Source organism: Halyomorpha halys, unplaced genomic scaffold, assembly GCF_000696795.3.
Source record: "Halyomorpha halys isolate HHAL.00 unplaced genomic scaffold, Hhal_1.1 Scaffold116.1, whole genome shotgun sequence".
NCBI lineage: Eukaryota > Metazoa > Arthropoda > Insecta > Hemiptera > Pentatomidae > Halyomorpha > Halyomorpha halys.
In genome coordinates this window covers 937,101-964,140 of record NW_027105704.1, presented here as the reverse complement: position 1 = coordinate 964,140, position 27,040 = coordinate 937,101, and the positions used below count along the sequence as shown (strand labels likewise).

The window sequence follows — 27,040 nt, the reverse complement described above, 5'->3', positions numbered from 1 at the left end:
TCATAGGATTATATTGTAATTTAAAAATACTCACATTTGGTAAAGATTCTAATGATGGTAATATTGAGAAATATTGCATTGGGTTTGACAGAGTAGCCCAGACATAAGGATCAGGTTGGTCCATCAGGTGAAGGCGGAGTTTAAACAGCATCTCCCAGACCCATGCTGACAAACAATATTCAGACTGATTTTTACTCAATGAACCAGTCAGCTGAGACATCTATAATGAAATTAAATAATTAATATATGAACAATGTCATTAAATAAAATCTAACCTTAGCATAAGGCTTATACGCATGACTTATGCTTTTATTACATGGCTCATTTTTAGGTGGAATATGCCAGTCCTTTACTGACTCATTACAGTTCAGCCCTTCAGAAAATTATGCCAATTTTCAAGATGAATTACACTTTTATAGTTAATATTGAATTTTTTATCAATTTCATCCTATTTTATTAAAAATCATCTTATTTTTTCTAATTTATCATTATCCGTCCTGATCATCTAAGCATCTCTATTATTTTTCAGTTCATGAATAATGTCACTTTCAGGACAAATAATCATAGTCTATGAAATTTTTTTTTTTAATAAAATAGGATGAAAAATGCAGTAGTAACTAAAAAAAGACAAATGGAGACAATAACCTGAAAAATCTTGGTATAATATTACAGTATAATAAAAAAATTAAAGACTAATACAAACCTGTAATGCAGAAAATATTAATTAAATTTTTGCACAGCTTGAAAAATTGTGCATCTTGGAGATAAACAAGGCAGCAGTTGAATTTTTATAGAACATTAGGTACAGGACAGAGGAACAATAGGTGAGTATCACATACTAATTGATAACATCTAGTAAGATAATAATTGACTACACCTGTTTTATAGTATCAGTTATAGCAGCGGTTCCTGATGAAGCTGTAGTCTCTGGGCAATGCAGCAGAGCAAGCCGCACCACAAGTAATGCCACATGACAATGAATTTCTCTTTTTAAGAAGAGTTCAACAGAAGAGCTATAACAAACAATAATTATTTCATATAATCACTTCAGCTACTTGACTTGAAAAAATCTCAGAACTCACTAATAGTATCATATATTGAATTAAACTAAGAATTGTTAAAACAAGTAATTACATGAAACAGTTCCACAAGTATACATCACACCTACTTCCAATGATAATAAATTTTGTTTTGGGAAGGAGAGGATATGGAGGACATTCCAAAGCAGCATATTAGCATCCATATAATCCCAGAAGATAAGTATAAGTATTTACATTAATTTTAATAATTACTTGAAGATGAGATAATCATTTGCTTAAGATTTTGGGTAAAATTGTATCCTTGACATTATTTCAAAGTTTCATTTGAGTACTATTTTTAACATTATTAAAGATTGTTGATATTATAATAGTTCTATCAATGACTCGAAGACAAACATGGAGACAAACAGACAAGCAGAGGTTCTGTTTTATAAGTATAAGTGAAGATATTAAATATTTTTGTTTAAGACCAGGATTTCAAAACTAGTATCTACAATTAAATGGTGCATAAGTGTGTTAATTGACAGTTTTCTCATGAGTGTTTGCAGCATTACATTTCCAATCTGAATTTCCCGAAAATTCAGTTTTCATAGGTATCATTGGAAAATTACAGAATAGCTCTGTTGTTTTCAAATTGCAATGACTTTTCAATATGAATTTCCCAAATATATACAATATATATAAATAATAAAGCATCTATTGATAAATGAAACTTTTGATGCTAGTACTGTATTGAATCTTTGATATAGAAGATAGATTGTGGTTCCAACCTCTCAAAGGATGAGATTACTTTTATGAGTAACAGGATCATGGTCTCATCTGTTACGAGATTTGTGTTAATCTTCTATAAAATGTTTTGAGGGTTTAAAAAGGGTAGAAGAGAAAAAAAAATGGTTCATTTAAATAATATTATTTCAAAATTTTTTGAGACAAGGTAATTATTTATTAAATAAAACCAAAAATTGTATCCAATACTGTCTCAACACTTTATTCCTTATTAGTCCAACGTTTCGGCTATTCCAGCCATCTTCAATACAAATCTCCTCTTCACATTAATTTATAATTTTTATTGCAGGCTATTCTCCCCAGGTCATTTTCCTCATTCTAATTTTAAACCTATTTATTTAAAATTTAAAACCATTAATATTTATTTTTCTCTATAAAATTTTTCAACAATATAAAATATACCACCATATAACCATATACCACAGTTATATGGTGGTATATTTTATATTGTTGAAAAATTTTATAGAGAAAAATAAATATTAATGGTTTTAAATTTTAAATAAATAGGTTTAAAATTAGAATGAGGAAAATGACCTGGGCAGAATAGCCTGCAATAAAAATTATAAATTAATGTGAAGAGGAGATTTGTATTGAAGATGTCCTTGAAGATGGCTGGAATAGCCGAAACGTTGGACTAATAAGAAATAAAGTGTTGAGACAGTATTGGATACAATTTTTGGTTTTATTTAATAAATGGTTCATTTATTTATTTTTTTTCCTAAATGTTCTATCTTCTCTTCTATTAAGGTATTCGATATATAAATACATAATTGATATATAAAGAATCTCATTGATGCTATTATAAATACATACAAATACAAAAATCCATCTGTTGCAGGTATAAATAAAGTAATGATATTTAAATTGTAAGAAGTGACTTACTTGTGTGTAAGGCCCCAATGCATATTACTAAGAATATATCGAGACAATGACCCTTCTATAGAACTGAAAGGACATGTTAAAAGCCAATGTTCTATCAGGCTTAAGTCGTCTTTATTAGGTGTCCAATAAACAAGAGGGATTTCTCGGAAGAGATACAAACTAAGCTGAAAACAAAATTGAAATAATTAAAAAGTACAACTATTTGTCACAACAAAATTAATAAATCATTTAAACATACATTTCCTGCCTGTGGTATACAGTTCTTCAGTTTGTCTAAAATAACTGAAACTAATGCGGGATATTTGCTAGCCAGATTGGAAAGGAGAGTTCTTGAGATCTTGTAGCAGTTATCTCTTGTAGAAGTGTTGATAAAACCAATCTAGAAGATATATATTTAAAAAAATACTAAAAAATCACTTTAATAGATAGCAAACTGAAAATATTTCTGCCTCATTATAAAACTTCTAATCGAATAATGACTATTTCATACTTCCATAACTGTATGAAAATGTAATAATAGAATACCTTTGTAAAAAAAAAAAAAAGAAAGAAAAAACTAATCCCTTAAGGCACATTACATAAAAGTTATTACTTGTAGAAGATGAGTAGTGACAGCTTTTACAAAGAGCCAATCATTTAAAGTTCTAGCTAAAGCCATGTTTGATACAGCTGTTAAGACATAGTATAATTCCACTTCACTTAGGGTTGGGATCAAGTCTTCAACTCCAACCCACCATTCATTAGCATTTCGACAGAAATTGACCTCTAAATAGATTAAATAAAATAAAATCAGAGCATTAAGAAAAAAATTTAAAAATCAATTAATAAAAACGAATGAGAATATTACCACTAGTTTTCATAGGCTGCATGACAATGTGAAATAATTGCCAAATAGTTTTAAGTGTGACTGATGAGAATGGAAGAGCAGTGAGAAATTGAAGAACACTTTTGTGTTGCGGTCCTAAAAGAGCATGACAAGCAGAAATCACAATGTTGTCATACTCCATCTGAAGACGTTCGATGAGGCATGAGTCATGGCATTCTGTATTGTCTCTCCTGAACACAATCACATATAATTTTAGTTTTGATAAATTTATCGATAAAAATAATTCAACTAACATTACTGGATCAAATTTAAAAAAATCTTTCATGAAAATTTATGTAAATATACCATGAGGCGATTGCTTACCTATAAGCTTCCCATAAGTCGTTAACATACTGCATTGTGTGAGTGAGAATACTTGCTAATCTTTTACAGAATTGAGAATGAGACTTGGTCTCATAAGATCGCATACCTTCAGAAAGTAACTTCATAAGCAGTCGAGATAAAGCAAAAATTCTAAGTAGCTGACTGGAGCTCAATGAAATATATACATCAATATCATCCCTTTTTGTCAATTGCATCAACTATAGTAATGAATTTAAACATTAATAAAAAATCTCTAGAAATTATGTTACCATTAAACAAGAAAATGTAAATAACCTGTCGAAACAGACTTTCCAAAGGGATTTGGTTGAGAACAGCTATGATATCATTTTCTTTGAGACAAGTGGGCAGAATTGAGCTATCTTCACAGTCTTCCCCATCAGAATCGACAAATACCCAGATCTCTTCATTACTTGATTCCATCTACCCATGAAAGATAATATATTTAAACATATATAAATTTATAATCATATTACAAAGATAATATTTGAAAAATAACAAAATTTTTAAACAGAAAAACTAATTAGAAGGATTGTGGTACTAATATTAAAATTTTTCAAATGGCACTCAAAATCATACTCTTCAAATTATACCCTGTTTCAATTTTCTCTACTTTAAGGAGATTGTCTCAGTTGTGGTCAGGAAAAACAAAAATTAAAATTATTATTATTAAAACAGCCTTAGGTTGGTAGTTAATAAATAGTTGAAAGTATTTATTAGTTATTGTTTTCCCTGATCGCAACCCAGACAATCTCCTTCTTAATTACCTTACAGTCAACAATCTATATATAATAATTTCTCTTCCTTAGTTTTTAATATTTTGTTTTCTTGATTATCTAGACAGAATCATACAACCAAGTTAGTATTGAGCATTCCTCCAAAAGGAGCAAAAAATCTGTTAACATAAATGAGAGCATTCAAAATTTGGCAAATAAAAGTAAATAAAAAATTTATGTTTTTGAATATTTTAGATCATTCCACGTCTAGCCTAGCTCAGGCTAAAGAGCATGAGAAAAATATTGAAGTTTAAATATTTATTTTTATAAATCAATTAGTTATCTCTTGCAAATTGAAATAAATATTTGTGTATTATATATTCAGTTAAAATACATTTCATCTATCAAAAAATAAAGAATATTCACTATTAAATATTTCCTTTCATTATTTATGGCATTTTAAAATTATACTGATGATCAGTATTGCTTTTTAATTAAGTACATTAATGGAATTTTCAAATGTAATAGTTGATTACCCTTTCAACATGCAGGAATGATAACACAACAGTCTTAAGTATTACCTGAGAAATACCAAGACAGTTTATCATGTACATGACCATTCTTCATGCTTTACTATTATTTATTTAGTAAAATATTGAGTGTTTGTAGTCAATACTTCTACAAAATGTATTAAATATAGCATACTAAGTAATGCTTTATAAATCAAAAAGTTCTTAAATGTAGTTTTATGAGAGAATCTCTTAAATGTTACCATTGTTGGATAGTTGTTAGAGCATTTAAAAATAGATTGTTGGATTAAGTTTGTGGATCTGGAACAGGCTACAGATAGTTGGAAAAGAATTCTAACCCATGGACTCTTTCGCAAAACATAAAAGTAAATTGAAATAAATTTTATTTTAAGTCTATAAAATCTTACAGAAAAATTCTAACTCATTTTTATCACCGGTTATTTCTCTTAAGAAATTCATCCAATGACTGGCTGATAAGCTTAAAGAATTCAACTAATGTTTCAATGTTGTTAAAAACATTTTTGAGGTTCTAAATAACAATTTGAAGTGAAGTCTAAATTGGTTAAACTCTTTTTCTATAAAAAGCAGAAAAAAGATCTATTCTTTGTCCAATGCCATTATGATTTAAGAAAGCGGATGAAAGGCTGATCAACCTTAAAATCTTCTTAAATTAAAATATTGTTTCAGTGATTTATGGCTGACCTGATGTAAAATTCACTGTACTTAAATTGTTCAATATAATGAAAGATGAAAGAGACCATCACTACCATGTTGAAGATCCTGTTTTCGCCCCAGGTCCAGCTCGCAAGTTTAACAGTCATTTCAAAAGCTTTTGTAGATTTTAAACCAACAGATTAATGATAGTATATTTAGTCTATATTCATATGACATGCATGACCCTTTTACAGAACCAGATTAAATAGTAGACAAGTTATTTCATCACCTTACCTGACATCTCTTATGGAAACATAGTAGTACCAGAAATAAACATTAAAAAAAAAAAAATATATATAGAAAAAAATTGATAGTTAATAATGATAAAATAAATCACCTCTTGAATGAAACGATTTCTTTCTGCAATAGGTTTTATGATGGTAGCAAGAGTTGCTATCATATGATTCAAATAGTTGCCAGGATTATGGCAATTGAAGGGTGCAGATGGTGTTTGAATAAAACTCACAGCCCATTTAATGACATTAGTAGGGCATCTAAAATCGATATAAATAATTTTACAAATTATGAAAAAAATATGAAATATATTGTTGGCCATCATTCAACAGTATTGCTAAAATAAAAAACAAAACAACTCATTTTTTAAGTTAATCATATGGTTAGAAAAATATCCACCGGTAAATCTGTCACAAAAACATTGAGGTCCTCATAATTAAATATAGTGAAATATGCAGAGGTAACAATAATATAGTGGTAAACATACCTTAAGACATGGTTCAGAATAAACATATGCTGGCTCCATGCAGCAACCCTCAACAAGATAGCAACCAGTCTAGTAAGCCATAATTTGGCATCAGCCTTGAATTCTACATCCGAAATCGGTTGACGTTGAAAGTGAAAAAGTACAGAGATAGCAGAACATAAATCTGTGGTACGAGTTACACTATCGCTTGCTAGGCAAACAGGCATGTTATGAGGAAGTGATGAGAATTTTTCAGTTATTCGACAAATGTAGCTGTCAACCTATAAAAACAATTTTTTTTTTATATATTAGTGGAAAAACTCAATTTACAAGAAAAAATATTAATTTATAATTAGCACACATAAATAAATAATAAAAAAAATTATATACAAACCTTTAGTTTTGAAACTTGGCAGCTGTAAGTATACAGTGAATGTTGTTCATTTACTATATCACGAACATTTGCAAGTTTTGATGACAAAGCATTAAATGAAGCTTGCTCAAATTTTCCAATTTGGTATTCATGACTGGCTTCTACTGGATTACCATCCTAAAAGTTGATTTAAAAAAATAAATTTAAAGAGTGTCATATTTAAAATCATCTACCATCAAACTTATCAAACACCATTAATGATAGATAAAAAATTAATACACTTCTTTCTTCTCAAGTTTAAAAAAGGAACAAAAAGTGGACATCTTCAGTTCATAAAATTTTTCAGAACAAAGAAATTATTTCAAGAACATTAAAAAGATTACGTTTCATTTAAATGTGACAAATTGCACATACTGGAGTAATTAATCAGTAAAAACTAGGTTTTAAAATTAGTGAATAGAGAGAGACAAATTATGTGTGATAATTTAAATTTTTCCAGTTTTAAATAAAGTTGACAAACTTAGAAACAGCTTAACATATGTAGAAACACTTTTATTTAAAAAAAAAAACAATGAACATTAAAAGAACTTAAATAAATAATGTGTTTCGTCTAAGAAAGTTTAAGAAATGCTCTATAGTGGTTTTAGAAAACCTACTCAAATTAATATTTTTGAAAATAAATTGCTAGAATAAAAGAAAACCTAAGTATTGGCTCAAAATTTCACAAGAATTTTTAAAATTAATTAGAGCTCGCTAAGGATCTGGTATCTAGTTTTTATGTAGGACCAATAGTTTTTGATGAACATGGTATTGGAAACAATTAACACTTGATAATGACTGAAACTAGAGCTATTTATTACAAACAAAAGGTAACTAACTTTTGAATGGTTAAAAAAAAAAAAAAAGAGGCTGGTAACTAACAATTATTTTCATAAAATCTGAAATTTCAAAGAATGAAAGAATTGTCTTCACAATAGCATTCTTATTTATATATTATTTATTCATTTCTGCCCTATCCTACCTTTAGGTGTGGTTGTTTGCAGCAGTTGGATGCAATATATGAATGTTTAACATCTCAATGCTACAAGTAAAATAATTTATAATTCTTATAACCAACTGTGGACCCAGCGTAAATGTTTTCAATTTTCAGTTAGGCTTTCGTGTACTTTTACACCTCCTCTGTATAATAGCCTTCAAGAAATGGGCGTTTTTCACACAAGGTTGAAATGACCTTTTCCACTCATACACAAATATCTTTGTTCAGTGACTAGCTTAGAGTTCAGTTTCCCTCAGCAGTTTGCCTCTTAGAGTCTCACAGATGGTACAACCCACACTGGTGTACTCAGAAATTCTCAAGACATCATAGCCAAAGCATAGGGGAGAGGGGTCGACGTCCTTGCCTAGACAATGAAGCTTGGTCAAACACCTCAATGCCCTGTGAGAATCAATAGTCCAGGAGGATCCATTTCAGTTATCAATGTGAATAGAAATTTAATAACAAAAATCTATGATATAATTATAAATATAATAATAACATTAAATTGATTTCTTTATTTTTAATTATTTAAAAAAAAGGAGTAAGAAACCCCCCATGTACCAATTTCACTTTCAATACACTTTTTTAATTAATGACTATATTAACCCTCAAATATCCTAATATAGATGAGATTCATAGTTTACAATGGTTCTGAATGCTGCTGGTAAATTTATAAAACCAACAAACTCGCATTTTTGATAATGAAATGTCCATAATTACATTCATCTATTGTAAAAATAAATTTTTTTTTTCACCTTTATTTCCCTTTTAAACTTTACAATTTATTACAAAATTATATGATAAGGCTTGGTTTTTAAATTCAGGAAATTACTACCCTCTATTGAGTGAAACTTGAGCAAGAGGATAGGTTGAATTCTGGTTGCTCTATTTTGTTCTTTGATTAATATCTGAAAAGTAAATTAATTTTAACTTCTGTATTTGTTAAAAGGTATTCTGTGGGGTATTTTTAAAGCTACTTTTATGAATTTTGTTTTAAAATCACATGGCAGGTTATCGAACCATTTTACACCAATGTAACTGTACTTTCTTTGCATTAAAGCAGTATTGTTTTTTAATTGGGAGATTATATTTATCACTTAAGCGGGTGCTTAATATGTGAAGTTTGATATTTTTCCAATTTATTGTCCTTTAATATTTTTATAATTACTGTTTTGATAAACAACCATTCCAAATTCAATATTTTTAGTTCCTGAAAAAGTGGTTTAGAAGATCTTTTTTTTTTTTTTTTTTTTTTTTTTAGTATTACAGGAATAATACTTTTTTTGAATTTTGATCACTGGATTTAATACTGTTTTAACTGCTCAAACCAATACCGATCCTCCATACTGGAAAACAGATTAAGCCAATGTGAAATAAACTGTTCTTATTATCTTTTTTATTTAGGGTATATCTAAATCTTAAAGATATGTAAATTAATTTTCAAGCTATTTTTATTATTTTTTGTGAATTTTGATCCCATTTTAGGTTTTTATCTATATAAGCTTCTAAATAATTTATGAAGTTGCTTCGTTCTAAGTATATATCAGTATTAATTTTTATTTTTATTTCATTTGGTTGGCTAGTTTTTGTAATTAAGGATGCGCGAATTTAGTTTTATTAATGTTTACTGTTAATTTAAGCTGATTTAGTCATTTCATGATGTTTTTTAAGCCGGCTTCTGTTTTTTCCTATTACTTCCCCCTAAGTATTGCCGTTAAAAATTAATACAGCATTATGAGCAAAACAGACTGTTTTTCTGTTATCGATAGCGGTTTGAATTTTGATATAGATATCAAAAATAATATTGGCCCTAATACTATACCATATTTGACTAACTATTCACCGCTTATATGACCATTAACTGTGGTCTTTTGTTCAAATAACCCATCAGCCATAGTAATACTACTCCTTCAAATCCATGAATTTTCAACTTCTACTAATTTTTTATGAGACAATATGTCAAAAGCCTTTGTTGGATTTAGATAGATACTAGGCATTTGCTTTCCTAAATCTAACAGACCAGAAATTTCATTAATCAGGGCTACCACGGCATCCTGAGTAATCATTCCTCAACGAAAGCCATATTGATGAAGTGGAAATAGGTCATAATTCTCGATCGAATCTACTCTATTATATTATGTAATACTTAAATCTAATATATTAGAGAATATAGAAATTTTTTTCTGTTGATCTATTACTTCATTGATTAAGTTTCTTGTTTTTTCATCAATATTGCAGTTATCAAATTTGGATTCAAAGTATTTGTTTTTTTCTTATTTTTACTAACTGTTTTAGTTATATTTGGTGGTTTTATCTAATTTCATCAGTCAACGATTAAGATATGGTAAATTGGGGGATGTTTAGTCAAGGGGTCACTCTATAATTCAAAGGAGACATTGACATGTCCCACAAGAAATCTTAAGAACACTCAGACATATTACCTATAAACAGGACAGTACCACCAAAAGCTTAACATCTGGTCATGTTAGTTACAACCTACACTTAGCCAAAAGATAATCTCAGGCTTAAGTGATACAAAAAAATTGAATAATATATAGCAGAAAACTTACCTGACATTCACCAGTTTCAGTTACTTTAACAGATTCTAAAATCCATAGTCTTTGTTGAATTTCTTTACATTCCTTCAAAGAATATTCAATTTCATTTGCACTTGCAGCTTGTTTTTCTCTTGATCTTAAATAATTCAAAAGGAGTGTATATAAAGGATGTCGTTGAATAGTTCCTGAATGAAGCTCAACTTCCACAAACGAATCAATAAACTTGTCAAGTAATTCCAACTCATCATTCCGATAAATTGACAACAACTGTGATTCTGTAAATGGTTTGATATCACATGGTTGGCTGGCTAATTCAGTTAACTGAGAAAACTCATCTTCTTCCAAAGATAGAAAACCTGTACTTTTGGCAGAATCTTCAATAGAAACACCTTCTTTTGTGCTCTCTGAATGGGCTAAGTTATTTTGGAAATCTGTAGAAGTTGATTCAACACTAAGGATGTGTATCTTGTGATCAATCTCAGCTAATTCTGTACCACTGTCATCTTCAGGATTGTTAACAGAGTTTTCAATAAAAGCAGGGGCTTGCAATTGGGGAGAATCATTTTGGTTACCAATTTCAGTTAAAAGAGTCTCCTTCTCCTTAGGATCACAAATTCTTTCACAGTAATTTTTGTCATCCAGACACAATGCAGTATCCTCTTTTGCATCATTTTTATCATTGATAACTTTGACTTCTTCAGAAAGGGCTTTTTTGTTTTGATTCTTCTTTTTCTTGGTCTAAGCAATAAAAACAATATAGATGAAATTGTAATTATATACATCATTAAGGTCAACTTTATGAATTAAATTGTTTTTCAACATACCTTGGTCGCTTCCATTTTATTAAACTTAAATTATAAATAAATCACATTCTAAAACATTAGTGAGGCAGTAGGAACACTAAACCAAACGTCAAACTGTTTACAATAACATGGAGAGGTTACATTGTTATTACAAAGCATCAAGGTTAGGACAGTTCAATGTCACGTTTCTAGGAGATAACTATGAAGGGTGTGAGCTTTGTCTATAGTTACCTAGAGACTGTTGAGATTTATTTGATAAGGTATTCTTAGACCTAGATTAATCAATGTCCATCCACTTCCATGAGAAAGATGCTTAAGGCTAGTTCAGAATGTATCCTTGTACAAAGAATATTTTGTAGTAAGACATTTTTTAATGAGACTTTGGTATGAAAGGGGTTCTGAAGAAATTGAAAAAATGCACTTGTGTTACAAAACAGTGTTTTTTGAGAATTGACAATGGTATTATATCACGGATAATAGGTTGTGTTGCTCCTGCTCTTATACCTCCAATTCACATAGCTACTCTATATTACTTTTGGCATCAATTTTCGAGGAGAGTTGACCGTAGATATTGTTCCTGCTCTTGTTGGGACACAGTTTTTAAAGGTATATGTTAATGGCAATTGTATTTATCATTTGTGAATTCATATGGGATTTCAAACCAATTATGTATTTCAGGCACCTATGAATCTGGTATTGCCTCTTATAAACATATTTACTTCAATGCAACACTAAATACTGTTAAAATATGGACTCTTACAGTATTTTCTATTATCATATTCTATGAGAGCATAAGACGTCTTGTATCTCTTGGCTTACAAAATAACTTGAGATATTCCATGTTAATATTGTTTTTATCAGCAATATTTTCTCATTATTATTCTTGGTATGTTTAGTTAAAGATATTTTCATAGCTCATGTTAATATTTCCTTGTTCGCTGAGTAAGACCTTTTTTCAGGTGGGCCTATGTAAATTATTGGAATGATGATTACTATGCTCAATGGAATCATCAACTATTCTTTACATCTACTGAACTGGTTTCAAGCTTTCTTGTTTTACAGTTAGCTGATATAAAAGTTCCTGTTACTTCTAGAAAAGTTTTATCAATTGTTGGGGTTGCAATTTTGCATGTTGTTGCTGGAAGTTTGGATCAGTTTATATTAAATGTCATCAAAGGAGAAGGTCACATGCACCAGGTTGGCACTGCTAAGTTTATTTTATATTATATTTACATTTTTTAAAGTAGCCTTGTTGTTCATTTGCATGACTTTCATTTAAATATAACAATTGTGAGTCATCTATATCAAAATGGTGCTAATATGTTCTAAATTTGAGCATATAAATTCTTTAAAGTGTGATCGCTATCAACATAGGCTACAGCTGGAGGAAGCAATGACTATTTTATCAAATGATAGATGTATGATATTTTCGAAAAAAAACCTTAACATATCATGTCAGATGTGATTTGGTATTGAATATGTTTAAATTACAGATTATCTGATAGGTTTTAATTTAATCACTCTCCTAGCAATAGTTGAGTACTCGTTGGTAATTAAACACCTCTCCTGGACAAGTTATGAGCCTATAATTGTCCTGCTTGACAATAATGCTGTATCTTCTATAAGTTATTTTTTAGATTAGTTTATCACTGTTATCAGATAACCACTTCTTTAGTTTGCATGATGATGTAAAACAATAAATATAATAATAATGAAGAAGATGGTCAGCAATGTGCTTACAAGAAAAACAAAAATAGTTTACAACTATTTTTGTTTTTCTTGAGGTAAATAAATAATTGTAAACTATTTTTGTTTTTCTTGAGGCAAATAAATAGTTGTAAATTATTTTTATTTTTCTTGATGACCGCACCTCTGACCATCTTCTATATAATTTGAATTAATACAGTCAATTATTTATATATATATATAAAATAATAATTTTGTTCATAATGAGGAGTAGATAGTTGACCGTAGATTAATGCTTGCAGAAGTTTGTCGGGGGGTGCGGTCAGCAAAGAACAACATAAATAAACAAAACCATATTTATTTATTTTATGCCGACGTTTCGACCTGAGTTTCAGGTCTTCATCAGGGCTATAGAACAAAAGAGATAACAACAACATTTAGAGTAACATACAATTGAAAAGAAATTGTTTACAAACAAATTTAGAATTATACAAAATATTGAATTAAATCATAAATGATAAAAGATTCATAACTGATAATTGAATAGTACAAAATTTTAATTGATTGATATTTGTGAAATTGTATGGTAGTAAATTGAAAACAGTGACAGATGAAATATAATATGTAGGTAAGAAGATATGTATAATATAAGATATGCAAGTAGTGTCTAAAAAATTGAAAAATTAAATAAATAAATGGAATCTACAAATTGAACATTATGACAAACAATGTAAATGGAATCTACAAATTGAACATTATGACAAACAATGTAAATGGAATCTACAAATTGAACATTATGACAAACAATGTAAATGGAATCTACAAATTGAACATTATGACAAACAATGAAAAATAGTGAGTGGCTTATATCCGAATTACATTGTGAATACTCACAACTGGTAGGACTGACAACCTTATGTTAGGAGAAACAAGCCTGAGTTTCAAGTGGAAATAGGTTTACTTAATGAGTTTAGAATATTACTTAAATTATTATTAATTTTAGCAATGATGTAAATCTGTTAGGGTATAACACATTAAAAAATAAATAAGATAGAGATGTACACTCAGGTACAAAATAACAGAACACCCACCTTATTTTTGTGACATAACTTAATCAATTTATTTTATTTATTACTTCTAAGATATAGTACCATAATTTTGACAAAAATATCTTTGTTTTACATGGATAATGGTTAAAATAATGTTTGGAATAAGTTATAACCGAAAAAGCTCCACTTCCTGAATTATTGAAATTTATCATTTATTAAAAATTAGGTATTTAGAAATGTATAATGTAGCAATACCTAATACGATTTTGTTTTTGATTTTTTTAATGAAGTGTTAATTTTCAATAAATGATAAATTTCAATAATTCAGAAAATGAAAATTTTTTATTTTTCACTTGTTTTATAATTTATACAATCCACATGAAGAAGAATAACTGTGGCATTAGTTGTACTATATATATACTAATAATAAATTAAAAAAAATGATTAAGTGTTTTACTAAGCTTAGATGTATGGTTAGCCATCAAGGTGCTTATGGGTGGTCAGACATGAAAAGCACAATAAGGCCTCTATTACATTAGGGCATTTGGTCGTGTGACCAATGACCTGGACATTGAGTTATAGGGAGCTTATTAAACTTAAACCAACTTTGGTGTAAAGCCCAAAGATCAGTTTGGAAGGCTCATACCCCTCTCCTTTCCATTTATTTTTCAATCTAATTAATTATATCATAATTTAAAAAAATACAATTTGTCAGTAACTATTTTTTCCCCTTTTGTCCTTTTTTCAATTATAAATTGTCTTAATTATCTATATTATTCACTTTTTGAACATTTCTGGATCTATCACCCCATTTTTAGCCTACAACATTTTTGATCAAGTTACTGTTTTTACTAGTAGTTTTACAAATAGTAAAAGTTCATAATTATGATGACAAATTAGTAAGAAAACTTAGAAAGAATAATAAAATAAAATTATGTTCACTAACAATTATTGAAAATTCAGTGAAAGATGATTTTGACTTTACAAATCTTTAAGAAGTTCAAACTCAACTGCTCAAAGTTAGTGAAAAAGTGTAGAAAATCTCTTTTTCTTGCCTTCAAACCAACATTGAATATATCCCTAATGTTTTCTTCTTCCTTTTATATTTACTTTGAAGTAGCAGGGCCAGGAAAAATAAGTCCTCAATTTTTTTAAATATTTTCCATTTAAAATGTACACAAAATGAACCTATATTTGGCTTGTTACTGCAACTGTTGTCTAGTGAACTTTTAAAATCTATAGAGTCCTGTCACATCACTTGTGTAACTTTTTTTTGGTCTTACGCCAAAATTTATTTACAATATTTTTATTATATTATAGTTGGTTATGGTAGGTTTTATTTAATTTTAATGGTTACATACAATTTTTTAAAAGCAACTGAGGTGCAGCTCAGTGCTCGGATGAGCGCCTTACTGAAGGGGCTGCATCTTATCTGGATGCATCCTCCAGTTTGTCAGCCTGGTCCAGCTCTAGGTAGCTCTTCTTTCAGTGGCTCTACGATGTCAGGTGGTTGGGCCCATGCGTAAAGATACCACCCATAGATGAACTCCCTGAAGAAGGGATAGTTCGTTTCTTTCATCAGATGGGAGAAGTTTGACTCGGGGAGGGCTTAAATCTTATGCTTTTTCGATAACTCGGCTTGGTGTCCTTCCCTGGCACAGTCTATTGCCACATGTTCTGCTGTTTCAGAGATTCCTCAGATGGGGCAAGAGGGATCAGTGTTCTACCAGAAGCTCTGCAGCTTTTCCTGGAATCATCCATGTCCTGTAAGGATCTGTGAGACTCAGTAGTTTGGGAGGACCCACTTTGCCTTCAATCTTGCATGAATGGTGGGAAAGGACTTTCTCAGGGTAGTACCCTTCTGGTACTCTTACCAACATCCATTCCATTCCCCTATCGAGTCCTCCTGCACCATTTTCTTGATTGCCCATAATGCTACCATCCCCTGCTTCTTCACTTCGTATTTAACGATGTACTCCTTTAGAATGAGGTGCAGGAGCATGGTTCTGGCCAGCACCTGCACCACCTTCACCTGTGACACCATTATACAGATCTTTGTGGCTCTCAACAGAGCCAATTTAAGTATAGTGGCCTGTCTCCTCTTTTTCTGTGTGAGGTTTTGGCTTCATGCCAGGAATATATATCTTCGGATACCCAAGACCACCAGGATACCCTGATGTTTTATAACTAAGTGTTCTAGTGTAATAGAGATTAATTAGATAACATCCAACCACCTTAATCTGAAAACCAAAAATATTATTTTTTCAAAATAAATTTTTTGTATTTAATCAGTTATAAATTTAAGTAAGCTTTATTGTTTGATACATTTTATTTTTGTTAATTTACTCAAAACTTCATTTGTATGAATAATGTATGTAATCTATTTATTGTTAGCCTTTTTTTCTTTGAATGATTTCATTGTTTTAAAATAATAATATTGTTACTTTATCTATACTTAACACTTTTGGATTGGTTTTCCTAGGTCTTGAGGGATCTCAGTTTCATGGTACCTGATATTCTCCATGTACTTCTTCCATTAATTGAGTTAAAACGCACATTCTCTAAAGGTATTAATTACTCTCCAATTAGTAGCTTTGATCTCAAGAAAGATTTGTGTATAATCACTAGCTTAATATCACTTGGTCTCATCCTGTGTATGCTGTTATGAAATAAAAGTAAATTTTTCCTGAGGTAAGTGAATTGATTATTATTATTATTGATATTGATATAAAAATAAATTATTATTATTGATTTATTTTTTAATGTTTTATTTTATCTTTAACAAGCTGTTATAGGGGATACTATGGCTATTATTTTTTTTTTTTCAGTGGTTATTCTTAACCATTTACCATACTTATTCCATCATTTCTAATTCTACTTTATAGACAGTTTACAATTTATCTATTCTTCCCTCTCCCTTTCCCCACTTTTATCAAATTTTTATATAACATTTTTCAGCTTTTTCTATTTTAGTTTCAGCTTTGTGGAACTGTGTTACATATTTTTCCTCATTTAAAAAATTAAAATTGATTTCTACAATTAATTCTTTACATATAAAAAATCATGCTTGATTTACAGAAAGTTGTTTTATAATGAAAATTCAAGGTTACTAAAAATGGTTAGTAGAAATATCTATGGTGTGAAAGTTCACAATATATAGTATTAGGCTATTGGTTGACTGCATATTGTCTATATTATAGATTGATAATTGAATGAAGATAGTCTGGTTAGAGGTCAAAATAAGGTACTCAAATAGCAAGAAAAACTATGTATTTTAAACCAACGTTTCACACTACCTTGTAAGGTTTCATCAAGGGTGAAGAAGATACAAGATACAAAGAACTAAAAATATTGTAACTGTAGGTAGGACTATAAGATGACACAAAAAATATATAAGGACTATAATATGGTAATACAAAAATAATTATAAACATATCTTAAAGCCTAATAAAACAACACTAATTTTTAGACAGATGGTCAGGGTTGTGTTCAAGAAAAAAAATTTTTTTTTAACTATTTATTAATTGCCAATGTTTAGAACCCACACCACAGGTCCTCATTTGGGTTGTCATAGGTGGAGGTGTACACCAGTAAGCAAAAAAATCTAGTGTGTGTGTGTGTTTTTGTTTTACGAGGGTCAGTGGAAATCTTCAAAAGACACGGATAGCCCGTACCTATCCGTGTGTGGGATTTTTACCCACTAAAACCACCGCCTTAGACCTGTTCATTCCTCTCCATGGGACTGCCACTAGGCATTATTTCATGGAGGGAAATGGCTGATTGCCGCCTCACTTTCTTCGCATGGTTTTAACGTTTCCATGTTAGTTACGTCTTCTAGCCCTCTTGAAGAGAGTAGTCTCTCAACCTCTTGAGGACGACTGTGGTGAATCTCTTCACTACGTTCTAATGCTGGTCTGAGAGTAGCCTATAGCTCACTACGTTTTTTGGTGTGATGCGTCCTCCACACACTCTCTACAATTCTCTTCTCTCCTGACCAAACCGAATACAAGCAAAAAACACGTGCTCCGCTGTTTCCTCGACAGTCTGACATCCATTCATTCTGGGCATTCTGCAGTGTTGTCCAGTTTGAATCGGTACTGGTAGGCTCTAAAGCATCCATATCCGGTCAACAATTGGGTTATGTAAAAATCTACATGTAAGCGTTGTTCATAGTTCCTGCTTCTTTCATCAACAAGGAGTTCCACAGGCGGCATAGGGGCTATCACACACACAGCTTCGTAGGAAAGAGTTCGAAAAGCATTAACTGTCCTTAAACAAACTCTGCGACAAACTGAAACCATCTGTCTTCTGTATGATTTGGTAACCATCGCTTCTTTCCAAATTGGGGCTGCATATAATATAATGCAGGGGGCAACAGTAGCAAGAGCCTTCGGCCACTTTCTCTGGAACCTCTAACGTTTGGCATGAGGCGTGACAAAAAGGATGCTACTTTAGCAGATTTGGCGCTGGTATATTCTGTGTGAACATTAAAGTGGAGACATGTATCGATCATGACTCCTAGGTATTTTAAGCACGACTGGGAACGAATTTCGTGCCTATCCACTGTAACAGTGATGGATTCAATTTGCTTCCTGCTAGTTTGTGTTTGTGTGTGTGAGAGAGAAAGAGAGATAGAGAGGGGAGTGCGTGCATGCATATATGTATAAATTATTGACCATAACTGAATATGAATGAGATGGTCAGAGGTGCGGTCAAGAAGGAACTAAAAATAGTTAAAAACTATTTATTTGCCAACATTTCATCCCACTTTGCAGGGCTTCATCAGGTCTAAAACAGATACAATCAAAAATATGCAGATTACATTTTCCTTATTCTTAATAGTACCCTACAAGCTTACTTTATTTCCTTTTTCATTATTTCTTTCCTTCTTTTTGTTTCTACTGTATTTATTCTTATTTTTACTTATATCTATTATTTTGTCCCGCATTACTCAACTTGTGCATTGTATTCTTCTTATTTATTATTGTATTTGTTATGTATTCTTAATTCTGTTCATCTTATATCCATTTCCTTTTAATTTTTAACTGTTCATTTTTATTTAATTTTCATTGTATTTTTTATATCATCATATAGTTCTACCCTAGTTTAAAATATGTTTCTATGTCATCTTCATGATAATAAAATATCATATATGATATTTCTAGTTCTAGATCTCTTGTTTTTAACCCTGACAAAGCTCTGCTATGTGGAGCGAAATTTTGGTGTCAAATGAAGTTTTTATTTTTATTTGAGTACCTTTTTTCACAACAAATTAACCATTTTCATACAATTCTATGTATAGTTGCTCAACTGTGTTTTAATTCTAAATAATTTACAGGAAAAAATAAATAATTTGTTTTATTTTAAGTTTAGGCAGACAAAAAGTCATCAGTACAAAAGGAAAGAAAAAGAATGAGAAATATTGATGAAAGAAAATTTTCTGTTTTTATTTTTAATATCAGCTATAATATAAAAAGTATTGTAAGGAAAATATTCGCCTCATCCTTTATTTAGAAATGCTATATAACTTTGATTTTATTAGAACTGTTTGCTATGTTTTAACTCCCCATGCGTGGCAGTATATGAACAGTATTATATAAATTCTGCTTTGAGCAAAAATAAAATGTTCTGTCTTTTTAAGATAAATGGTTATTGATTATGTGATACTTCTTACTTTAAAGCAACTGGGTATATGTTAATATTTAACAAACATTAATTTTAACATGATGATAGCCCTTACTTTTAACAAAAAAACCAAGTACCTATTGGAATTCAAAACTCCTAAGATATTTTAGTAATTAATATTATTGCACTTATTTGGAAACTGGATTTTTGTTTTAAGTGCTTTCCTGAAAATATTTTTGGAAATGTATTGTATACAAATTTTCTTATTATATCGTTTATCGTATAAGGTGTTGCTGTTTACCTGTGATCAAATAGATTGAAAAAGATCCCATACTAAATATTTTAAATTTCTTATTCCTTACAATGAAAATTTTAATGAAATCAGTATTATAAACTTGTATAAGTGTTCCATACATTCACTTTTATATTTTCAAACAGAGGTCTATTCTATAACTGCCATAATGGATGGTTAATATATTTTGTGTCATAGAATTTTAATTTTGAATAAGCTTTTATTGTTATTTGATGCTAAGATTGCCGATCAAACCTGTTGGGAATTAACAGCATATGGATTTGGTGCCTTTTATGCATTTTTACCTGAATGTTATGTTATTTAGATATGTTTGTTACAGACAAGTTTTATAGAGAAAAGAAGTTGTATGATTAGACAATAATTTTGTTTTTCATTATTTAGTAGACGTAAATTATTGTATTCTATGTAGTCATGATTGTCAATTAACATCACTAAATTTATATATTATGGATATAGGCATAGTTAATTTAAGTTAATTAGTTATGATAGTGTATTTTTAGAAATTATTACAGCTAATTAATGCTTAATTGAAGTCTTGAAGAAAGTATAATACTGCCAACTCTGTGTCATGATATCTTTGGTCATACACTTATTTATTATTTTTTAAAAATCTATGAAACTAAATAGGAGAGGGGGTTGCACAATGTATTAGGCACTGTGCTACTAAATCCAAGGACCTGGGTTTGAATCCAGCTTTGGTTGATAATTATTTATTCTTAATGTTGCCATGAGTCAACCCTGTGGGTTCCGGAGCCTTCTTGGGGTCTGCATAGCCTTTATAGAGTGGGTCTCAATTGAGGAAAAATCTGGCAATTGAGGGTGATCTTGAACAAATCACCTTTTTGTGTCACCATTGTTAAAAAAAAAAGTACTTTCTTACAAAGTACTGAACCCCTGATCCTTCATGGGTTGTAGCGGTTCACATTAATAAAAACAAAACAAGAAATCTATTGTCCATCTAAAATATTGTAATGTAACTATTGTTGCCATACATTTTAATTTTATATAATTATTTGTCAGAAGACAAGTGATGATATAAAATATTTTTAAAAAAATATCATTTTATATAATGAAAAATTGGCTTAGAAATTAATTAAACAGGATTCTCAATTTACATAAGAATGGAATCAACTTATAGAATAAAACAACCAGAATCTCTGTAGGTAAACAACTTTTGTAGTAGAAAGTTGGTTTTAGGAAGTTAGGAATTTTTCTTACCATCAAAAGTGGTTACAAAAAAAAAAAAAATTTATCTTTTAAAGAAGAAAAATTAAAATGCAATGGTTTATGTAAATGTAAAAAAAACAGGAGAATATATGAGAAATGAGAAATTATTTCAAGAAAGGGAAAGAATATGGAGAAAAAAAAATTCTCATGAAAGCTTTAGGAAAATGAAACGTAATGTTCAGTAGAACAACAGAAAGTGGTATCAGAAGGAATTAAGAAATACTAGTCTACTAAAAAAGCAGAAATCATCCTTAAATAAATAATTGATTTAATATGTTTCAATCAAACTTGAAATGAGGGGAATTCTTAAAGTTGTAGAATATAAATTGAAAAAAAAAAAAAAAAAATCATAAATCATTTAGTTATGTTTTTCTATTCTACCTGAACTAGAAGAGGAAAATTTTAAAATCTTACTAAATATTTTACAATTCATACCTTTCTGGAACAATTTGAATTTTATACTTAATTTTCTAGTACTGATTCCTCATGGCTAATAGGACTGAAAAATAAGCAAAATGGTGTTGCAAACTTTTTGAATTTCAGTCCATGTATTTTGGTAACCCAAGTTGTAAAAGTTCTCAATAAAAACTAAGGATGATAGACGGTTAAGATTTCAAATTTGTTGATGTTTAGTTCCAGTGATATTGAAAAATTGTAATCTGTAGTATTACTAATGATCAAAATTATTTTTTCTCTTAAGTGCTCTGCTAAGACGAAATAAAAAGTCTGGTGTGGTATAGGTATCAAAAAACTTTCACTTACCATCCTGGAAGGTAAAAATACCAAATAAATGGATAAATGCCCAAGGGATAGACTGAAGCATAGGTCGGAGGATTGTGTCAAGACTGATTTGGTAGATTTAGATGGATATCCCAGGACTGATGTATGTAGAGAGCAACTGGTAGTATCGGCATCAAACCTTCGGCTTGGTTAAGGTTCTATTATTATTGTTGTTATTACTATTAAAATTTGTATTATAGGGTTTATCAAGGTTCAAAAAATGAATATCAACTTTGTTCCTGCCAATAATACAACAATTTACAAAATAAAGTAGTTTACTTATGAATGCGATGGGAAGAGATAGGATACACTTGGCTGTCTCCGTTTTCGCAGTCTATAAATTACTGTCTCTATTTCTCCGTTTTTCTCTTTTAGTTAATTTTCAAATTCTTTCATAATTAATATTATACATTTCTTATTAATTTCAGTAATATAAAATGGTTAATTAATTTAAAAAACAAATTAATGACACTTCAGTGGATGACTTTTTGAAAATTCAGCATTTATACCTTCTAAAACTGTTTCAATGAGGATAAGATCCAGCTGATATTAAGGATAACTTAATTAAATCAAGTGACATTCTGATTAAATCAAAATCGTTTGAGCCTTTTTTTAAAAAATTGGAAAATTTATTGTATAAAGTGGCAGTTTCGGCAGTTAATTTTATTGAAAAAGTTGTTGTAACATCGAACATATCCTGCATTTGCCTTTATTAAATATTTAATTTCCGTTTCATATGATTTTTTTCAAGCTGGGCTGCCCACATACATAGACCATTTCGTGAAACTTAGTTTAAATTTTGTGGGAGGTTATCTATGTCTATATACCTCAAAATGTGTATTTCTGTCGAAAACTCAAATTCAAAATTTTATATGGTATTCGTGATACAAGCCCTTACTATATATTCTGTATTTAGGTAGAAATCTGTCCCACAGATCTTGTCAAGATACTTAGCTCCCAACCTTACAGTTTTCTTGGTGGATAGTGCAGTCAGCTCTATCTCTGAACCATTGATGACCAAAATATCTCCCTAGTCTCATTAAAAAAAAAAAAGGCATAATACAGGTTTGTTCCAACGATCCCTTTTCACTGGCAGAAGTGCGATTTTTCCATTCCAAAATCTGTACCCCACATGCACATGACAGTCGAAAGTGGTTGTTGGAACAAGTCTATTGACGAATACTTGAAATCATCTAAAACCGAAGGTCTTTACCTTCTCGTTAAAAATTTGCTTAAGAATACTTAGTTGGTGATGACAAGTGTTTTTTACCTTCTTTAGTACTATCCTAGTATTAGTATTAAGGTTTAATTTTATTAGACTTTTGGTCAGTTTTTATGGATTTTTTATTTTTATATCTGACTATAATTTATAAATATTTTGTAATTTTTTTTCAATATTCTCAATTTGTTTATATGTATATATATTTTACTTTTGCTATATCATTATTATTTTATAATGTCTTTGTGGTATTCTCATTTTATATATCCATTAATATTTTTTGTATAAAATTGATTTTACCTGTTGGCTAGTCATTAAGATCATAATCAATACCTATTAAATAAATTCTAACCCTCCAAATCTTCAGGACTTCAATTTTCACACACACGTATTACCATTTTAATTTTATAAAATAATATATTTATAAAATGGTAGACTAATGATGAAATTTCTAGAAGCAAGGTACATATGATACAAATGCTGTTATGTCTGTTAACATAAAACTGTTTTGTATGTAATCAACTTACAAGTGAAACAAACTAAGTTAAAGTTTTTGGGGTTTCAGTTGTTTTTTTCTGACCTGCTAGTTTATTACTTTTAGTCTGGTAAATTGAAGTATTTATTTTAAAACTGGTTATACCTATCTTGGGAGAAGTTCCAATTGCTTTTGATTGCAATTGAAACTTCACCCAAACTGTATTAATGGATAATTTGGGAGTAGAAGCCGTTTGAAGAATATTTACTCTTTCTGTATATACTCCTATAATTTCCATTACTATGGTTTTTTTTTTTTTTTCATATTGCATTAAACGAAGTAAATCGCAGAAGCACAAATCTTTTGTATGATTAAGAAAAATTCTTGAAAACTTTTAACTGTATCTCACATTTTCTCCCAAACGTTTCCACTATTATTTCTTCGTAAAGTTTAGTAGTTTTAGCACCCATGAGTTTTTAACATGTCTTCCCCTGACTTTACCAATCATTTACTGTGATACCAACTTTAAGGTATTTGAAAAAAAAAATCAAAACCAACTTAAGCAATCTTCAAATTATGGATTTATTAAGATTAAAAAAAATAGAAGTGAATGGATCTGATCTAAAGCCTTAAGTATATGTTTATATATTGTTAAAAGATTTTTTGAATTTTTCCATTTGATTAAATACTTAAAAAATAAAAAATAAAATATATTAATTTTAATTGTATTGAAACACATATATTTTGACTTTTTTGCTTGTAAGTTGACGATTTATATTTTGTTGTTTCTTGCCAAAGTGTTATATGGTTATTTTTACATCTGTGATTTATAATATTACCAATTATTTATAATGTTATTCCTGTATTAACTATGATCTCAGAACTTATAACAACTGATGACTTGTGAAAAAGTTTTGGTGTAAGGTTAAAAATAAAATATAATAAATAAAATGGACCATTTTAAATATTTTAGACCATTTGGCATGATATATTTTTTGTCATACAATGTAAAGTCATTAAATAATCTATTCAATTGAAAAAAAAAGAGGAAATAAAAATAAATTCAATAAATGTAATGTATAACAACTATATTATAATTATTAATTTTTCTGTAATAAGTGTAGACTGTCTATAAGGCCTATCAATAATGATAAAATATGAAGTCCCACTAAATATCATTGAGCTAATCAAATTAAATATCTTGGTTTTGTTGTTATTGTTTAAGTTTATTTAGCATCTTACAAGCCTCATTTGATACAGAAATGGTTTTGTAAACTTTCTATAATCACCTCATAGGATTTTATGTCTTCTGTTTGTTTTATATAAATGATGGTTATAAATATGGAAAATATTGTTAAAACTTCATTTAAGTTATTAGTGTCTCTAGTCGTTCATATTTTAGCATATATATGTCTTTAAAATTATTATTCCCATTCCCACTAATAGTGGTAAAATATTTTATTAAGTTAATGTTTTTGAGTGAACTCAAAATGTATTATAATAATTAATGATTATGATAGAAATATCTCATTTAAGAGGACTGCTAAGGTGCTGAACCTTCAAATTCTGAAAAATTATATCTTCCTGCTGTGAAAACTGTTTCTATATGATAAATTTATATCATAACGTCTAATCTTCCTTAAATAATTTAAATCTTCCAATAATTTATACTTGTATTTGTAATAAATATGTGTGGAAAAATAGTTTATAGTCACTGCATTTTTTTTTACAGTCATTTACAAAAAATTGTGATAATAATTATATACTTTTATTTTTCATACATTTTATTTGTATGTGATTGAAAATGTTTAATGTACAAATGACAGTTTAACATAGAAAATATTTATTAAAGAAATTAGATCATATTGTATTTTTTTTTTTTTTTTTTTACTTTTAGCAATAATCAGAGATAAGCAAAAATTAGCTATGGTTGAAACTAATGGCTAAAGGGTCAAATTGCCGTGGATACAATATTTATTTATCGATGGTTCATTCATGAATGAGAGTCATCTCCTTGGCAATTTTAGCTATTAGTTTCAACTATAGCTGATTTTTGCCCATATCTGGTAATAATTGAGCCAGTGGGAATGAAAGTGGCATCATTTATTGTGAGAAATTGAATATTTTCTAAATTTACTTAAATGATATAGGTATATTAATTATACATGCATCATTTTAGTACAGGTGTGTACTCATTTAATATCTGTATAGTATGCATATATTGTTTAAATATATTTAAAACAAAATTTTTTTCCTCATAATAAATTAAATAAAAGAGGCTTATGCTACTTGTATTCTCATTGACTCAATTATCACTTCTATAATTAGACAAATTTACACCCTATATTTGGAAAGAAAAGTCAGCTTCTTTTGAGGTATTTCCTGAAATAATCCTCCCTGAGGATTAGGAGTGTGATTCAAATATCATGAATAAATATGCATGGACCGACAGGACATCAGTGCAACAGGAACAGGTATATATACCTCCATACATAGGTATCTTGGCTGTGTATCTTCTACACTAAGGTGATAGTCCTGAAACCTCAAGAAGTTTATTAGGCAAACATGGATAAAATGTCAGCTTCCTAAACTAAATTTGTCTTTTAGTGCTATAACAATCTAACTAATCTAGTAAACAAAACTAAATAAATAAAAACCTGATGTTGAACAACTTTTTATTTTAACAACTTAGGTTCTATAAATATGGACAGAATGGAATATTTCTAAGATATTTGAAAGACCTATACTTTCACTATTGTATACCAGACCAGGGCATGTCCAAGGTTGCTTTGACACCTAAGATACATTTTTATTCTTCTTATTTTAGGCTTGGTGCATTATGGCCTCCAAGGCCTATTGCACCATCAATCTAATTGTTCTATGAATATAATTAAACTTAAAGGATTGATAAATTTGTACTGTTTTTGGTCTAGTACATGACAAACAGTGCGAACCTTAAGCCTGGACTTAAGTTTACAGTGACGGTAGAGTAAGCCTTAATTGTATGTGCATTACTTATGTTTTACTACCTAAACATTAATATTAAATATTTCAAAAATACCAAACTAGTGGTATTCAATGTAAAATAGGAAGCAACAACAATAAATTTATATTGCCAGAACAATTAAATTAAATTTTATCGCAATAATACATAAAAGCAGTACCACATTCATCCCATCAATCACTAAAGATACAACATACCTAACGTAAACCTTGGAAAAACTGGTTCAAATTCTTTTGGAAAAAGTTTATTGTGGTGAATATAATAAAGAAAAACTTTACTCACAACTATAATTTTTTTTTTTTAGTCAGGTGGGGAAA

At 29.4% G+C, this 27,040-nt stretch overlaps 2 protein-coding genes across 4 annotated transcripts in view; one reads left to right on the top strand and one right to left on the bottom strand.

Moving 5' to 3' along the window:
• The window catches only part of Epg5 (ectopic P-granules autophagy protein 5), a 36,998-nt gene extending 25,487 nt beyond the window's left edge, over window positions 1-11,511 (bottom strand). For both annotated transcript variants that reach the window (XM_014416201.2, XM_014416202.2), the window contains exons 1-13: window positions 11,367-11,511; window positions 10,555-11,280; window positions 6,970-7,125; window positions 6,597-6,856; window positions 6,213-6,369; window positions 4,192-4,338; window positions 3,898-4,115; window positions 3,556-3,764; window positions 3,301-3,473; window positions 2,947-3,087; window positions 2,709-2,872; window positions 878-1,013; window positions 35-220 (exon numbers count right to left, since the gene is read on the bottom strand). In XM_014416201.2, coding sequence (XP_014271687.1) covers window positions 35-220; window positions 878-1,013; window positions 2,709-2,872; window positions 2,947-3,087; window positions 3,301-3,473; window positions 3,556-3,764; window positions 3,898-4,115; window positions 4,192-4,338; window positions 6,213-6,369; window positions 6,597-6,856; window positions 6,970-7,125; window positions 10,555-11,280; window positions 11,367-11,381 — 2,688 coding nt within the window. In that variant the 5' untranslated portion in view covers window positions 11,382-11,511. The remainder of the gene's footprint in view (window positions 1-34; window positions 221-877; window positions 1,014-2,708; window positions 2,873-2,946; window positions 3,088-3,300; window positions 3,474-3,555; window positions 3,765-3,897; window positions 4,116-4,191; window positions 4,339-6,212; window positions 6,370-6,596; window positions 6,857-6,969; window positions 7,126-10,554; window positions 11,281-11,366) is intronic.
• Window positions 11,512-11,513: 2 nt separating this feature from the next.
• Window positions 11,514-25,589, top strand: LOC106677972 (uncharacterized). Of its 2 annotated transcripts, none has more exons than XM_014416204.2 (5): window positions 11,514-11,951; window positions 12,024-12,231; window positions 12,305-12,542; window positions 16,563-16,771; window positions 19,454-25,589. In XM_014416204.2, the coding sequence occupies exons 1-4, from the start codon at window positions 11,732-11,734 to the stop codon at window positions 16,746-16,748; spliced, it is 852 nt and encodes a 283-aa protein (XP_014271690.1). In that variant the 5' UTR covers window positions 11,514-11,731; the 3' UTR covers window positions 16,749-16,771; window positions 19,454-25,589. The 2 variants fall into 2 exon arrangements, with proteins under 2 accessions (XP_014271690.1, XP_014271689.1); XM_014416203.2 differs by having other exon boundaries at window positions 19,449-25,589.
• The last annotated feature ends 1,451 nt before the right edge of the window (window positions 25,590-27,040 follow it).

Coding starts and splice junctions, on each gene's coding strand:
- LOC106677972 (XM_014416204.2), top strand. CDS start 11,732: ATGAAAGGGGTTCTGAAGAAATTGAAAAAATGCACTTGTGTTACAAAA. Junction 11,952..12,023: donor TTGGGACACAGTTTTTAAAG/GTATATGTTAAT, acceptor TATGTATTTCAG/GCACCTATGAATCTGGTATT. Junction 12,543..16,562: donor GAGAAGGTCACATGCACCAG/GTTGGCACTGCT, acceptor TGGTTTTCCTAG/GTCTTGAGGGATCTCAGTTT.